This window comes from Osmerus eperlanus, chromosome 11 (assembly GCF_963692335.1).
Source record: "Osmerus eperlanus chromosome 11, fOsmEpe2.1, whole genome shotgun sequence".
Classification (NCBI taxonomy): Eukaryota; Metazoa; Chordata; class Actinopteri; order Osmeriformes; family Osmeridae; genus Osmerus; species Osmerus eperlanus.
The window spans coordinates 14,745,203-14,762,210 of record NC_085028.1 but is presented as its reverse complement, the minus strand read 5'-3'; the positions used below and the strand labels follow the sequence as shown (position 1 = coordinate 14,762,210).

The following is a 17,008-nucleotide window of genomic DNA, read 5'->3' as shown; positions in this document are numbered from 1 at the left end:
CGACTCGCCAAATTTATATGAATCATTGAACCGGAGACACACAGCTGAGAGCCTCGTCCTCTAACCCCAGTGCTCTCCGTCATCCCTCCAGCAGGATGCACACGTCTAACTCCACCTAAACCCTTCATTAGTCAACTTCCATTCCGGTAGCTGCTATCAGTTTTATTTGTATTACACGGCAACACAAAAAGCCTCCCTGAAGGCTTCTGTATTTACATAACAAAAGGAGGTTTATTATTCCCGGCGACTGCAGCTGTGGCATGCAGAATGAGCTGAGTGGCGCCTGCCACCGCTGGTGAATCTGCGTTCTCCCAGGAGTGGCTGTGACAGTGGCAGGCAGGCTGGCTGGCTGGCTGGCTGGGGGTAAGGGGGCGATAACAGGCGCTGCTGTCGGTCTAGGGGAGCTCAGTCACACTCACTTGGTGTCCCAACAGACCAACCAGCTGCACACACACACACTTCCAAAACTGTCTGCAGCTCCGTCAACAGCTAATGACACCTACCCTTAGAATGTGAGGAAGTCATTTGCATACAGCATACCTGTGCTACACCAATGAGGGCCAGCACTGTGTACAGCTCCTCCTTGGTCAGCATGCCAGGTGTGGTCCTATTGGCCGAGGCCCAGATCTGGCCGAGGGCCTCTCTGGGAAGGCCTGAGGACATCAGGATGGGGTAGAGCTTGGCCGTGTCAATCCCTGAAGGCGTCATGGTGAACTCCAGAACCTTCTTGAACATCTCTGTGGAGAAACATGAGGATCAAAGAAAAGTCAGCCACTCCAAGCCACATAGAGACATAAGCTTCATAAAAAAAAAAAAATGAGAACAGACACAGAAACTATCGTCGGACAGAAATGAACCCGATGCTTGGATGAGCATTCACACGTGGAATGTGTGCGATCCGTGTTTACCTGGGATGAGACTGTCGTTGTACAACCAGCCAGGCACCATGGGCTGGATCTGCTCCTGCTGTGGATAAGCTCCAACCCCTGCTGACGCACACACACACACACACACACACACACACACACACACACACACACACGGAAGAGTTGGCTTACAGGCTTACTGGATCCTGGCACACTGTTCACAGAGTCTCCAGGACACACAGCTCATGGAGTATTCTGCACCTGTGGCCCTGGAGGCCTCGGTACTGATGTACTGCTTCTCTGCGCTGATTCCCTGAGCCTCCTGCAGCCTCACACATCCATTACTCTGTCCTTGGGCCCTAACCAGCCATTCTGACAGCACCTGAGGGCCAGGGGGCGATTCGGGTTGTAAAGCAAACCAATGAGTATCTCTCTTGAATACGCTCTGACAGTGGCCTGCCCCCCCCCCCCCCCCCCGCCCAACTTAACGTACTGGAGAGATGAGCTACTGATTCAGCAGCTCTAAAACAGCCTTAAACAGGCGCGTACATTAGGATAAGGAAGACGCAGCGCCTCGCCTGACACCTCTCGTCTGGATAATGCATGTTGACTCGGGTAGCTCCTCTACACATAATCCTCTCATCGGGCTCCATCGACACTTAAATGACTATTACGCCGCACAGGTGTCGGCGATGAGCTGCTACATTTCCCAGGATGACAGCGAGGATAAAGACAAACAAGCAGGAGCAAGCAGGAGGAGCGGAGCAGCATACAGAATCAGGACGGCGGCCAGAGATGCGGAACCACCGGCAGCGCGGGCCAATGCGTGCGCGGGCATCCTCGTTAAACCCAGCCAATCAGCATGCGCCAGAGGTCGGTCTCTGAGAGGGTGTTAGACAGGGGAGGAGCCGAAGGGAGGCTTGTCGAGTCGGAAGGTATTTCTCCAGAACCCCCCCCTCCCCCCCCCCCGAGACAGTGATTTCCCTGGTGTGTGGTCGAAAGGGTCGATGAGAGGGTCTCCTTAATCGAGTTTGTCTTGAGGTGTTGAGATGTAAACTTGGAAGAGAAGAGGGACAACCCAGAGAGGCCCACACAGAATCTCCATTCAGAGGGGTCGCTTTGCAGTTACTTACCCAGGGAGAAGTAGAAAGACCGGGGCATAGACTCTGGGAGTGAATCACAAAAACAAACAGAAAAGAAAGTGTGTCTGCACTGAAGAGGGTTCAGGCCAGGTGGTGTTAGTTCTGATTCTCAGTTCATCAGAGAGGAATCAGAGAGAGGTAGAGTTCAATCACATTCAGACATAGTCTCAAAATGTCCAAATCCAACCAAAGATTTAGGATTGAATTCAGAGTACTTCCAAAAGGTTAGTAAGCAGGACAGAGGCAAGCAGCCCCCAGCTGATTGGTGATGAGTTTAGTCGTAGAGAAAGGGAAGAGACTTGGCGATAACAAACGACTTCTTCTCACCCCAGTCGCTACTGGTCTGAGGAGGAGGGCGGGGGCCGGCGGCCGGCGCTGGTGTGGGTGGAGCCTTGGACGGCGTTTCTACGGTGAAGACAGAACTCAGATCCCCGGTGGGGTTGGCCCAGTTCCGGGCCCTGGTGCTGGAGTGAAACTGGGTGGAGACCCTGGCCCTGGGGCCCCTCTCAGCCAGGGGCTGCTGGGACCTGAAGCTAACCTGGGCCTTCTTAGCAGCTGTGAGGTCGCACGAGGAGAAGAGCTTCTCTTCCAGGGACGGGCCTAGACACGAGGAACACAGCGGGTTCACCTCACGACCCAACACCTGCAGCCCCTCCCTGGTAGTTTCAAGTAGGAGGAGCCTGTTGCTAAGCATGAACCCTGTGTGTGTAGTCGGTCTGGATGTGATTCAGTCTACCCATCCGAAAGCCGGGGCTGTATTTTAAAGACATGGTGTTTTCTCCGCTTCACACATGACATGTTAACATTTCAACCGCTACACCTAGGTGAGACTAGGAGGCTGCTTATCACGTTTCGACAGATATCACTTTCCAGGTCAGGGGCAGAGCATCCAAGAGCTAGCATGCTGGTGCCATCTAAGTGGCTTATTGCAGCCGAGAGACAACTAGGTCACAAAACTCCTGAAAGGACTGGAGATAAAAACAGCTCTGACCGTGGCGAGGGAGGAATGTGTGGAGCCTGACCTCCTGCTGGGGCTGTCTAACTATGTGACCCCTATAGCTGGAACTCTGCAGACCGGGAGGGACACCCGTCAAGCCCCAGGCGAGCTACTGATCCGCTAGTTCACAGGACAGGAGACACAAAGACCCTGAACGCCTCCCGGTGCTCACCTCCCACCACTTCCTCCCAGAAATCTGCTCATCAGGATCTAGCCTCAAGACGACGAGAGGGCATTCTGCAAATACCATCTATTGCTCTAACAGTAGTGTTTTCTGGTTGAAATGGTGAGGTGGTGGTGGTGGTGGGGGGGGGGGGTCGAGGGGGGGGCAGAGTTGCTTGTTAGATATGGTGCTTTGCTTTCACTGTTTTGCCAAATGGTGTTTTGAGCGTTCACTTAAAAGGCTCAGAATCCAGAAATGCCACAATCTGCTGTCTGCACCAAGGTGGAAGAACCAAGGTGGAGACGGGGGGAGGGGAGGGAAGTTTCCGGCATCACTAACACATCAGCAAGAACCCCTTACAAACATGCCTCCACTGCAGGGCTGGTAGCAATGCTGTGTTATTATGAGCATATGAAGACTAACGTAAGATGATGATGGTTTAAAAAAAACAATACAAAAGATGAAAGAGAGGAGTTACCTTGAAATTGGGAACTGGAGTTGACAGTAGAGTGTTGGGTGGCAGTAGGAATGGACTCAGAGGCTGGGAGAGTCAGAGAGAGCGGGGAGGGGGTGAGGGGAGCGGAGGGTGGGGCAGACAGACCTGCCCGGGGAGAGGGGGAGGAGGGCAGGGCCTGGGAGGACAGCGGAAAGGAAGAGGAGGAGGAGCCGTCTACAGGCCCCTGAATAAAGTCGCTAAATTCGTCATCGTCCTCGGGGACAGCGGGGGGGAGGGAGGGGGGGGCGACAGAGGGGTGGTGTGATGGCGATGAGTCTGTAAAAATGAAGAAATAAGGATGATGGTACAACACACAATGCAGAGCTAGGGTGGAAGGTGAATAGAAGTGCACCAAAATACAACTATTTTGTGCAGGGCAGAAAATATAGTGCTTGGACATCGTAAAAAGATAAGCCATTACGATACGGTCCGTACATTAATCAATTTGAGTATTCAGTATTGATTAGTCTTACAGGGCTACAAATGTAAAACTTTCTGTGAAGCACAAAAACAAATAGCAGTGAACCACAAATTATGCAATCCGGTGAAAAGATTACTGACATGAAAAACGGCAACAAACATAAACTGAACATTAACACCCTGGCAGCTAAATAAGCAAAACAAAAAACGGACAAGTTCCTTAAAAGCAGCATGTGTAAAAGCAGACAGTGGACATAATGAGGACTGATATTTGTTTCTCTCTCAGACAGTAAAGGAAAAGAGTGTGGGAGTGTTTCAGAGAGACCCAGCCCTCTAGAGGAGTGTTTCAGAGAGACCCAGCCCCCTAGAGGAGTGTTTCAGAGAGACCCAATCTCTAGGAGTGTTTCAGAGAGACCCAGCCCTCTAGGAGTGTTTCAGAGAGACCCAGCCCCCTAGAGGAGTGTTTCAGAGAGACCCAGCCCTCTAGGAGTGTTTCAGAGAGACCCAGCCCCCTAGAGGAGTGTTTCAGAGAGACCCAGCCCTCTAGGAGTGTTTCAGAGAGACCCAGCCCCCTAGAGGAGTGTTTCAGAGAGACCCAGCCCTCTAGGAGTGTTTCAGAGAGACCCAGCCCCCTAGAGGAGTGTTTCAGAGACCCAGCCCTCTAGGAGTGTTTCAGAGACCCAGCCCCCTAGAGGAGTGTTTCAGATAGACCCAGCCCTCTAGGAGTGTTCAGATAGACCCAGCCCTCTAGAGGAGTGTTCAGATAGACCCAGCCCTCTAGAGGAGTGTTCAGATAGACCCAGCCCTCTAGAGGAGTGTTCAGAGAGACCCAGCCCTCTAGGAGTCTTCAGATAGACCCAGCCCTCTAGAGGAGTGTTCAGATAGACCCAGCCCTCTAGAGGAGTGTTCAGATAGACCCAGCCCTCTAGGAGTGTTCAGATAGACCCAGCCCTCTAGAGTAGTGTTCAGAGAGACCCAGCCCTCTAGAGGAGTGTTTCAGAGAGACCCAGCCCTCTAGAGGAGTGTTTCAGAGAGACCCAGCCCTCTAGAGGAGTGACTGATGGGTTAATGGCGGTCACGGTCCTTGGAGGAGGGGGGCCAGGGGGGTAGGATCTGGCCACGGCATCCCGCCGACGGCACCCTGGTTAGACAACGGCAGAGTGCGTGCGTGCTACCTGGCTTCTTGGACTGCGAGGACGGCGTGGGGTGCATCTTGGCGTCGCGGCTGAAGCCGTCCAGGTTGCCTTTGATGGCCTCCAGCGCATCGTCGCGACTCTTCTCTCCTGTCTGAGCAGAGCACAACAGAGCAGTCAGGAAGGAGACGGCTGCTCTCAGTCTGGGTCAACTAGGATGGCAGAAGGGAAGGTGAGATGGAGGCCTGAAGCTAGGCCTGGTGCTAGCGGAGAAGTAGGACAAACTTAGCAGGTGTAGGGCTAGAAAAGTGTGAGGGGGAAGAGGGGATAGAACAAAATAGTACTGGACTGGGGCTGAGACAGGGGGAGTGGGACAGGAGGGGGTCAGGAGGGGGTCAGGGGTCGTGTATGTGAGAGCGGGTCAGGTGAAGGACCAGGGGCGGCGAGGCCCACCTTGGGTTTGACGCTGCTTAGCAGCCTCAGCTTCTGTTTCTGCTCCTCAAACTGCCTCCTCTTCCTGTCCTCCTCCAGCATCCGCTGCTGCTGCTCCAGACGCTTCCTGGGTGAGGAAGAGGTGAGGTGAGGCCTGGAACCACACACATGCTCACGTATACACACAGACGCTTCCTGGGTGAAGAAGAGGTGAGGTGAGGCCTGGAACCACACACATGCTCACGTATACACACAGACGCTTCCTGGGTGAAGAAGAGGTGAGGTGAGGCCTGGAACCACACACATGCTCACGTATACACACAGACGCTTCCTGGGTGAGGAAGAGGTGAGGTGAGGCCTGGGACCACACACGTGCTCACGTATACACACAGACGCTTCCTGGGTGAGGAAGAGGTGAGGTGAGGCCTGGGACCACACACGTGCTCACGTATACACACAGACGCTTCCTGGGTGAGGAAGAGGTGAGGCCTGGGACCACACATGTGCTCACGTATACACAGACGCCCAGTCACACCCATCCCATCCCACACACTCACAGATGGTAACACACACACACACACACTGTAGCAGCATGGGTCACAGAAGACAGACGGGAGGCCTTACTGGTGTTCTTCTGCCATCTGTTTCTGCATGTCTGCTGTGTACTGGGGTCCCGGGGCCCTCATGCCCATGAACTGTGGCTGGCCCATGAACTGCATCCCCGGGCCCTGCATCCCCATGGCCATCCCGCCCTGGAAGCACGCAAGCACATCAACATTCTTAGCATGCCTCGTCTCATTCAATAATGAATGGCACATTCCAGCAGGGTGTGATTGTAACAGAGTTCCTCGTTAGCGGTGAGCGGAGCGCCTTTGTGTCCTGCCATACATCAGCGTTTACAGAAGCCTATAAACAGGCGTGGTGGTTGTTAGACCAACACTAATCACCCTGCAATAACCAGGTCTAGAAACAGAACTAACTGCAGTTAAACACCACCAGCGATTGATTTATTTTGATCCGAAGGCTCGTTTCAGTCAGTGTCCCAAACAGACGGGAACTGATGAAAGTAAGTTAAGATGAGACGCTGGTAAAGACTGAGTATCAACATTTGAGCAGGAAGTATGAGGCAACGGTCTGCAAAGTGCTCTTTGGAGCTTGTTCAAAAAAGGTGAGAGCTAGCTCCAGGCAGAGTCTGCTCTCTCACAAAGAGCAGCATCATTAAAGCAGAGAGGATCGTATCTTTTTATCTGGTCTAAATCCTCAGATGACCAGAGAAGTCCGTGAAGCGAAACGACATCATACACAGACAGAGACAACACACCTGCATCGGCATGGCACCGGGGGGCATCTGGCCTCCGTAGTTCATTCCCATCATGCCTTGCATGTTGGGCTGCATCACCTGGACCATGGGGAAGCCCTGTTGTTGCTGCTGCTGCTGTTGCTGCATGGGCAGCATGCCTGGGGAGGGAAGACATTTACATTTTAGTCATTTAGCAGACGCTCTTATCCAGAGCGACTTACAGTAAGTACAGGGACATTCCCCTCCGAGGCAAGTAGGGTGAAGTGCCTTGCCCAAGGACACAACGTAATTTGGCACGCCGGGGAATCGATCCGGCAACCTTTTGATTAATAGCCCGATTCCCTAACCGCTCAGCCATCTGACTCCCCAAGACAACGCTGGCTTACAAGGCCAGAGACGGAGGCTGGCGGTCAGAGACACACGCGGTCAGACCCGGGAAGCGGGGCGAGTGAAGTATGAAATCCCTCAGACTTGAGGGATGCTATCGCTAGCTCATTTCCTGGACGGCCAAGAGGAGTCGGGCTCGGCGCCATCCAATCTGTTCCTGAGTGTGACTGCTGTGACAGCTCGGAGCAAAAAAAAAACACGGGGAATGGAGGGCGAAAAACAGAGAAAGGGTGTGTATGTGTGTGTTCTCACAGATGCTCTATCTTCCAGCCAAAGCTCAGAGCCGCAGACCTGCTGGATTGAGATCCCAGTTTAGAACAGAACTAGGCTGAATAAATGGCTCGTTCAGAGGCCCCGGTGTCTGGTCACTCCCTCTGAAGTGTCATCAACAGCAGAGCCTATGGCAGCGTGTATGGGCCCCTCCTGAGGAACGCACCACAATTAGCGTTTGTGTCTGTTTGAGAAGTGGCATTGTCAAGTCGACCATTGCTCCTCCCAAGGTTTCTTCCATTTTTTTCCTCCTGTTTAGAGTTTTTTGGGAGTTTTTCCTTGTCTTCCTTGAGGGTTTAGGTTGGTTGAGGGGCAGTTCTATGGGCATATGTGAAGCCCTCTGTGACATGCTTGCGTGTAAAAAGGGCTATACAAATCAATTTGATTTGACCATCGGGCCTGTCGTGTAGGGGCCATGAGTTGGGTAGGGTGACTTGAGCTTGTGAGCTACACAAGCTCAAGAAGTCAACATTGTGGACTTCTCTAGCCTAACTGATTACATACGTGGCAGAAGTTTCCATGGTAATGTGAGATGACCGCAACACTCGGACATTGAGCTGTAGTATCGACTGCTGGTGACAAATTCATCATCTATATTCTCTAGATCAGAAGTCTTCAACCCTGTTCATGGAGAACTACCATCTTGAAAGTGTTTTTGCTCTAACCCCTGTTGTAAACAACCTGATTCAACACGCCACTCAAACCAATCCTAAGAATCCACTGGGCTAGATTAGGGTTCGAGAGCAAACCTACAGGAAGATATCTCTCAGGACCCAGGGTTGGAGAGCCCTACTCTAGATGATCTACTCTCTGGAGGGTTTGGGTCACACACAAGCCCTGCTCACTGAGTCCACACGGCTCGGGGAACCAGAACAGCCGGAGGGGAGGGAGCCCCCCTGGGTGTCTGCTGCCAGAGATGTGATGTCGACTGAAGGATGACTCACCTTGTGGTGGGCCCAGGCCCCCTCCGACAGGATAAATAAAACTGCAGGAGAGAAGGAGAAAGGAGAAAGTCACCACCAGACAGCTAATGAGACACTCTCAGCTCAAAGCCATTCAACAGGCAGGCTCCCAGCCACAGTGAGCCTGTTGGTATGAATCAAGTTATTCATTAGGAAATCATTCAAGGATTGATAATACCAGCTCAGGGGAACAGCATGCCATTGTGAGATATTCAACAATACAACAGCATTGATTTTCACTGTAGTTACTAGTCAGTCATTTCACACCCAGAGCTAATTAGCATTCAAGACAAACGATTGCAATAATATGAATGGTAATAGACCTAATAATGCTGCATGTTTACGGTATCCTGGCACCCTAACCTGGTACCTAGCCTAGTACCTCCCCTGGTACCTACCTAGCATAGTAACACCTCATGTGGTTCTCTTACAATACGGGGTACCTATCCCAGTACCTACCGTAGTACAAATCCTGCCACCTAGCCTAGAACACTAACCTGGAACACTAGCCTGGAACACTAGCCTAGAACACTAGCCTGGAACACTAGCCTAGAACACTAGCCTGGAACACTAACCTAGAACACTAGCCTGGAACACTAACCTAGAACACTAGCCTAGAACACTAGCCTGGAACACTAACCTAGAACACTAGCCTAGAACACTAGCCTGGAACACTAACCTAGAACACTAGCCTAGAACACTAACCTAGAACACTAGCCTGGAACACTAACCTAGAACACTAGCCTAGAACACTAACCTAGAACACTAGCCTAGAACACTAGCCTAGAACACTAGCCTGGAACACTAGCCTGGAACACTAGTCTGGAACACTAACCTAGAATACTAGCCTAGAACACTAGCCTGGAACACTAACCTAGAACACTAGCCTAGAACACTAACCTAGAACACTAGCCTGGAACACTAACCTAGAACACTAGCCTAGAACACTAGCCTAGAACACTAACCTAGAACACTAGCCTGGAACACTAACCTAGAACACTAGCCTAGAACACTAGCCTAGAACACTAGCCTAGAACACTAGCCTAGAACACTAGCCTGGAACACTAACCTAGAACACTAGCCTAGAACACTAGCCTGGTAGTTGGATTTTTCTTCCCTGACACTTCTGTGTTGTTTCACCAGCCAGCATCACACTGCAGTGAGCCCCTTATTGTTCTAGCTCACTGCTTTCCAGGGAACACATGAATAAATATTGCATTGACCGCCAGCACTAAATCTGACAGGCAGGAAAAAGAATTGATTCAATAACACTTTGCTGTTGCTCAGAGCAACATTTATCGATCTGCCAACGAGCTTCTTTGACAGCAGTCTTAATGAAACGCTACCTTCGTGTTTTCCTATAAATAATATTATCGAGACACTGCGATTTTAAGGGGCATGGCACCTCACTGGGTCTTTCATATGGGATTTCAAAAGATTTTTCTCCCCGTTAAAAATGGAAACAGACGAGGGATCCACGTCACCAACCGACACACCAAAGCGTATCCATGGGAGACGGGGCCACGTCAGTGATCACGGTAACAGACCGACGTGACTGCGGTCACAAAGCAGCCGGTGACGCAGGCAGCTCCTTTCTCTCCCCACGTCTGTGCCGCTCCTCCTGTGGCTCGCCGGTCACACGGAGCAGCAACAGGAGACGGCAGAGGCATCTTTCGCTCTGCGTCGGCCTCTCGGCTGAGCTTCAACACAGGCACGGCAGTGCAAGGCCATCAGCGCGCTGCTTTTTTTAAATCCTCCCATACATGCAGCCTGCTACCTCTCCAATCTGCAGTCTCTTCGGGCTCCGTAGTTTCAAGCAAATCCCAACACTAATCCTACCAAATGGTACTTGTACACTCAAAGCCATCTAAAGCAATCCTTTCCCTAATGGCTGAATAGCACGACTTACAATAAAATACGACTTTTGCGCTCACTTCATTGCGTACCATGGGTATTAAACTATGCAGATGAAGATGCAGATACCTTTTGATTGGATTCCAGCTATGCCCTATAAGGCCGGTGGGACTTGGAAAGATTGGGTCTCTCGCCTGTTCAGCCCCAGAGTGGCAGCTGGACAGCTAGCTCTCACAGGAGCACCAGAGCAGCCATGCAGGCTGTGCTGAGACCAGGATTAGCAGTGCAGATTAAACCAGGCTAGGATCAGCAGTGTTAGCAGCTGGGAGCTACACTGTTTCTGCTCTGATAAAACCACGATTGTTAAGCTAATTTGACAGCCATGCAGTTTATTAACATTATGGAACCATATTTAACAGGGGTCCTCACCAGAAACAAACCACCACCCAGTTTTTTTTTTCTTCCTCCAGATCTATCGAAATGACTAGATTGTAGTAATGAAAAGTGGTTCTGTGCAGCCGAGTTTCATGTTTGGATCTTTCTCTCCCACAGACTCAGTAAACAAGAGTAAACAGACACACTTCTCATTCAACATTGATGCACCTCTTCAACAACTCTTTGATACTTCATCTTAACTTATTGAATGCATTTATGAGTAGGTGGGCTATATTCAATGGTGGATTTGCTAACATAAGGGATGTGACCTCAAGTAACCCATGGTTCACACATTTCATACTGTCGAGCAAGTGTTGACAAAATGAATAATGGCCATGTTTAAATCTAAATATGGCAGGACCGGTTGGCAGGTCCCCTCTCATTCATCTAAGTCATGTACACTGATTACCCTAAGCAGCTTGGCTTTGAAACATTAATACACTCCTAAACTATGAAACTATTAAATAACAATTTGCCCAGGCTGGATTGATAGTCACACAGCCCACATCTCCAGTCCTATCCAGGCACTTTTAATAAAGAGTAATGCCACATTCAAGGCTCCATTTAATAGTAACAGCAGTAGAAAACATTGCAAAACCTGTTGCTATTGCCCTCCTGTCTCGGCCCTCCTGTGCCCAGTCCCTGGTGGGTCAGACATATGCAGGAGGACCAGAGGAGGGATGACCTTCTGGCTAGTGTGGAAAGGCTGATATGCTGACATGGGTTTCAGTGGGCCTATATCCATGTTGTCTGTCTGTTATTTTTCCAGCAAGGTTGTGTCAGAGCCAGTCATCAGAGGCACACACACACACACACACACTCGTGTGCACAAACACACTGATTAATATGCTGCGTGATCTGACAAGTCTCAAGGTTCTGCCGTAGAATGATCTATTAAAAAATACCCACGTCAGACTTTGGACAAAGGAGGTATTACACAGCCATACGACTTAACACGTTCATCTCAGAACAAGGAGGAATATGTATGTTCACCAGAAACCAACAGTTTCTGAGACAGTAGCAACACTGGCTACAGTGTTACAGTGGCTTGAGCAAAGCCCTCTCCAAAATACTGGGTTATTTGGTTTCACTGGCAGTATCGGTATCACCTGGTAGGCTTGTCCAGGGGAGAAGATCTGTCACACATTCATTATTCAGACCTCTCAGCTCAGGCTGAGGAATTGCTCATGAAAAAGTCATAAGCCTGGTCTTTTCATCTTCACAGTAGGCCTGGCTGCGTTACCAACATCAACAGGCTAAAGTGAAACTCAAGTAGAGTCAAGTAGATAAAAAATTGACAGATTAAAACAAACCCCTACACTGGTCCTTAAGAAAAAGGGATACAAATAAAGAACATCATCCATTTGTGCAATCCACTGACTACAAGAGGGAAGGGTAAAATAAACTAACCATAACAGTTTGACTAGAGAACAGCTACCCCCCCCCCTCAATAAATAAATAAATATATAAATTTCACCAGGAGTTTGACATCAATTGGGTCTCCGATAAATAAAGGAAAATACAATTTAAAAAAAAGTTGTGTACAGTGATGAGCATCAGCGCAATTCAAGCCTGCTTTGACAAATGAGGGCATCCATGCTAGCTTGCCAAGTATCCACTACTGTAATACTTAAACGTTACGTGCCCTCCATTATTTATTTTAAAGCATGCACCTATTCTAATATGTGATTAAGGCGAAGTTTGACGTAGTTTAAAGAGCCTGGTCCATTGGCAGTGTCGGTTGGATAGCTGGCTAAATATTCACCCTGCTAACTACTTTGTTAACTATTACCGTTGACTATTTAATGCAATGTACGATATCAATCCTTTAAATCTAATTTCTTTGTGCCATATAGCTTCCTATTAGCTAAATCTGGACCACTGTAACGTCAGATCTAATGCCACACATGCTACCTAGCTAGAGCTAGCTAGCTCCTACATTACTAGCTCAAATAATACCCTCACACGTTAGGACCATGTAAAAATGACAAAGAATATAGAAATATTATAGCTAACCAACGTCATCATGGCTTCCTGATTGTCAGTACCTATTTTACTCCTTCTTTGGGGCTATTTAGCATAGAGTTAAATGTCCGTCTAAACTAGCTAGTTAATTATATCTAGCCAACTGTAACCAATAGCTGGTCTTCAGTCCCGTGCAAAAACAAGACAAATCTCACACACTGGATCAAGTTAAACTGCCTGGTACAGTATACACATTTACTTGACACAACAAAAGCCAGCTGTTGTGTTGGATAGCTAGCTGGTCAAGGATACGCCAGCTATACAGTAGATAGATAGCTAGCTAGTTAGCTAGCTACCCATCTCGTCACCACCCTCTTAGCCATACTGACTTATTTTCCTTGCTATGCCAGATTTAACTCATATCAATGTTAACAGCAGTCATTACTGAGAGTGTAGAGTATACTAAATCATATAAATGATTTAATAATGTTTGGTTTAATTGTCAAAATACCTGCCACCTCCCCCAGATCCTGGCCGAAGAGCCATCTCGACAGCTAGCAGTTCAGTGACAGAAAGATGTCGTCGGTAATGACGATGTGTTCAGAACCTTCCGGATCCCTCCATTTATTATCCACAAGATGGCGCTGTTGTGCTTTGCGAAATAAAGCATAAAACAATCCTTTATGATAAGATATTTAGGTTTCTTTTTGGGATCATCAGTTATCCGTCACATTGTAATATAAGTCTAATGTCGCGTCAAATGCAGAATAATAAACCAAACAATGTCTTTAGTTTCCAAATATAGGCTACTGTTGTAACTCTCACAAGACATGTTTTCTTCCGGTTGTGTTGTAAAAGTACAAATGTTTAATCTTTGTAGTGCACGTCAGGTATCTTGTAAATGACTACTATAAGTAATTGTTGCTTCAGTACATGAATAATAGTTTTACACAGCCAGTAGTCTTACTTTCCACTCACGCACAATGTACTGACTACTCTATTAATCTGGATTACAATTAATTTTACATTTGTGGCAAATACATGAATTATGCCAGTGCTTTTGGAAGCAATGATCAAATTGTATATATAATCAATGCCTTTCTTTATTAAGGCTTCGCTGTCCATTAGACTGTGTAGCCATTAATTAAACAATAACAAAATCAATGTTTTGTAATTGTTTATTTTATTTCATATTATCTGCATTTCTCTGTATATCTGTCAAACATTTTTACAGGCCAACAGAGGTACTGAGGCCTTTGTGTTGCACCCCACATAAACTGATTCAGCATGGCAGCTTCATTGTTGTGCCAGTGACAAGGTGGAGTTACAAAGATGAGTCCTTCTCCTATTGTTCAGTGGGTGGTGTTGTGAAGGATTTACAGCTTAATGAGGGTAGTGTATGACAGGCTCTCTGCTATCCATCACCTGGACTGCCCTGCACCCCATACCAATCCCAAATCTGGTCAAGTGAGACATTCAGCGCTCCATTACCATTAGAGTCTTGACCACCAGCCAGGAATCACTGCATATACATTTCATTATCAATGTGAACGATTCGTCCAGTAGGCTACATAGACAGGGATGACAAAATTATAATAGGACGTTTGTTCATTGCAGTTGTGCTGTCTATTAGAAGAGTACACGTGTCTTCAGTGTGGTACATTATAATTAGTATTATTTAAATTCATACATTTTACTGCAATAGCAGTACACTGACACAATTGTTCTGTAACTCCAAATTCAGCTGTTCTATCTATTAGTGAGATTGAAAGTTATGTGGTTTTGCAGCTCCTAAATGGCCAGAAGCCCTCATCAGTCTCCCAGTCCCTCCTCCAGATCCCTTTGAATCCATTCAGGGGTCTTGAAGAGCGTGGGTCTCCCACCCTGCTGGGGGAGATGAGTTTGGCTGGGGGCCCGCTGAGTGGGCCAGGTCCCCCGATGGTTGCTCTTGCCTGATGGTGGGCAGGCCCCAGAGGTGGCCCAGGCACAGAGGTGAACATTAACCCAAGTCGACACTCTGGGCATCCCACCACCTTCCATAAATCATTAACCCCTTCAGCACCAGGTCAGTGACAGCATCAGCATGGCAACAGCAATCTGTCAAGATTCCTCTGTACTGGGTATGATCAGTCTCCTATGTTAAAGGACAAGAAGACCCACATCTCATTTACTCCCATTTAGGAACAATGGTCAAATAGGAGCTTCTTTCTCATTCTGCCTTATTCCTCTGATGGTCTGCTCGTAAGATTGATTCCCCTGGACAGTGAAAGGAGACCCCATTTGACTACTCATTTAGGCTTTACAAAAGTCATCTATCACATCGGATAATTTATGACCCATTGAATAATACGAATTAATACCCTTGTATTCGTATGTATTTTCTGTGTGTTTTTAGTTTCTGACTTTTGTCACCCATGTTCTCATTACAAACAACTGTCATTGTCTGTGTTGAATTATGATTTGTTCTAGACTATTCATACTGGTTGGATGTGATAATTGAGCCCACTGTGTTGACCTCTCAAATTGCTTTTTCATTTAGTATGGTACACTGGTAAATAAACGTGTACACTGAAGCCATTAAAGTAACACAATTAGTAAACTATCTCTTCTTCTGATGTTAATCTTTGGCTATCCCTTTAGTCAGTCAAATAACTAAATGTGGACTAAAAGTGTGAAAATATCTGATTAAAGGGAGGTCAAAAACCGTTATGATAGCTGCCTTTTCAAATCAAAGTCCACCTATCTGGTCTTTACCACAAGAAACACTGTTGGTGTTAATGCAGCCAACGTACAGTGAAGGGAGGCGATTGTTAAACCCAGGCACAACAGAAGACCTCTCTGAGATCAAGGCCTATGATGGAGGACTCTTCTATAAAAGCAGCTCCATACATGTGTATGTGTTTCTCCGTAGAAGGTTGGCCCGAACTCTTTTTGCAGTAACCAATTAGTCCTGGCAGAATGGCCTCCTGACCTCTGACCCCTGCTGGGCAGCCTTACCCATTAACCCCTTGGGCCCCAGCTGGAGTTGATGTAGTACCCATTCTCCTCGGACTGCTAAACACACGGCCACATTCACCCTGCAGCTTCCACTTTCTGTCCCTTTGTCAGTCCCCTCTGTTGCCCGCGTGTCCCGTTCGGTCCTCTTACTGACCTCTGGAAGTCCCTCTGAAGATGGGGATACACTGCTATCCATCTATCACAGTGGATTAACACGGAACATTCCCTCACGCTAAATCCTGACCCCAATCTCAATCCCTAATGTTTTACAACTACCGATACCCATATTGACATGAAAATGTCGGCCATGTCATGCCAGTGGAAGTGCTAGATATCCATAAGTCATACTTGATAAGTGGTCTATCTCTTTTCTCTGTTTTCCTTTTTGTTGCCAAACAATCGGATGAATAGTACAAATCTGTGAGGGTCATAAACTTGTAATGGCTTGGCTGCAACAGACAAGGACACAAAAGGGACAAAGTCAGTGCTATAAAAGGATTTAATATGACTCCATTTGTCAAGTGGATGAATGTAAATCAAATAGACATAAAACATTGGCACAGAATGACAACATGAAGAAAATCCCAGTAATATATAATTTATTTCTAAAATTAAGGTATAATTCAGACATGATGGTTGAGGGATGTGGAGGATTATATAACCATTTAAATTTTTCCAATTAGTCTTTTCTTTACAGAGTCAAAATGCAAACATTGTTGTTGATTCAATCATTCAAAAATCCACACCAACAATTCAAAGCTAATAGATCATCTGGGTGAATGTGTAGTTTATGGGTTGAAATTTCAATCCATTTCAACCCAGTAAACATGTTAGAGGAATAAACTACTATATGTCACTGTGAAATGGCTTCCAAACAGATGCAAATTATCTAAGCAGTGTTTCTTTCACGGCTCGTGGTTCTTTCAGAGAACAGTAGTAAAAAAAGTAGAGGTAAGATCTTTAGAGGCTCCCTGGGCCCAATATCAAAGGCCTCATTGATAATCAAACAGAGCAACATCATTGGATTACAAGGGTACCCTCAGCAGGATCTCCCTTCAATTGCTATCGGGGGCGGTCTTCCAGGTCCTGCAGGGCCAGCATGGAGAGGCTGGGCCACAGTGTTACCGGTCATATACCAGTTACATCCCAATGACTATTGTTATAATCATAGATTCATGATCTAACCTCA

At 47.7% G+C, this 17,008-nt stretch overlaps 1 protein-coding gene across 7 annotated transcripts in view; it reads right to left on the bottom strand.

Annotated features, from left to right (window-relative positions):
* synrg (synergin, gamma) overlaps positions 1 to 13,422 on the bottom strand; it is a 30,574-nt gene extending 17,152 nt beyond the window's left edge. For 4 of the 7 annotated variants that reach the window (XM_062473243.1, XM_062473244.1, XM_062473245.1 and 1 more), the window contains exons 1-10: positions 13,334 to 13,422; positions 8,551 to 8,591; positions 6,971 to 7,107; positions 6,274 to 6,401; positions 5,671 to 5,776; positions 5,260 to 5,371; positions 3,647 to 3,940; positions 2,336 to 2,608; positions 909 to 986; positions 541 to 737 (exon numbers count right to left, since the gene is read on the bottom strand). In XM_062473243.1, coding sequence (XP_062329227.1) covers positions 541 to 737; positions 909 to 986; positions 2,336 to 2,608; positions 3,647 to 3,940; positions 5,260 to 5,371; positions 5,671 to 5,776; positions 6,274 to 6,401; positions 6,971 to 7,107; positions 8,551 to 8,591; positions 13,334 to 13,368 — 1,401 coding nt within the window. In that variant the 5' untranslated portion in view covers positions 13,369 to 13,422. The remainder of the gene's footprint in view (positions 1 to 540; positions 738 to 908; positions 987 to 2,335; positions 2,609 to 3,646; positions 3,941 to 5,259; positions 5,372 to 5,670; positions 5,777 to 6,273; positions 6,402 to 6,970; positions 7,108 to 8,550; positions 8,592 to 13,333) is intronic. The other 3 variants (XM_062473248.1, XM_062473250.1, XM_062473247.1) reach the window with 2 other exon arrangements.
* Positions 13,423 to 17,008: the final 3,586 nt, after the last annotated feature.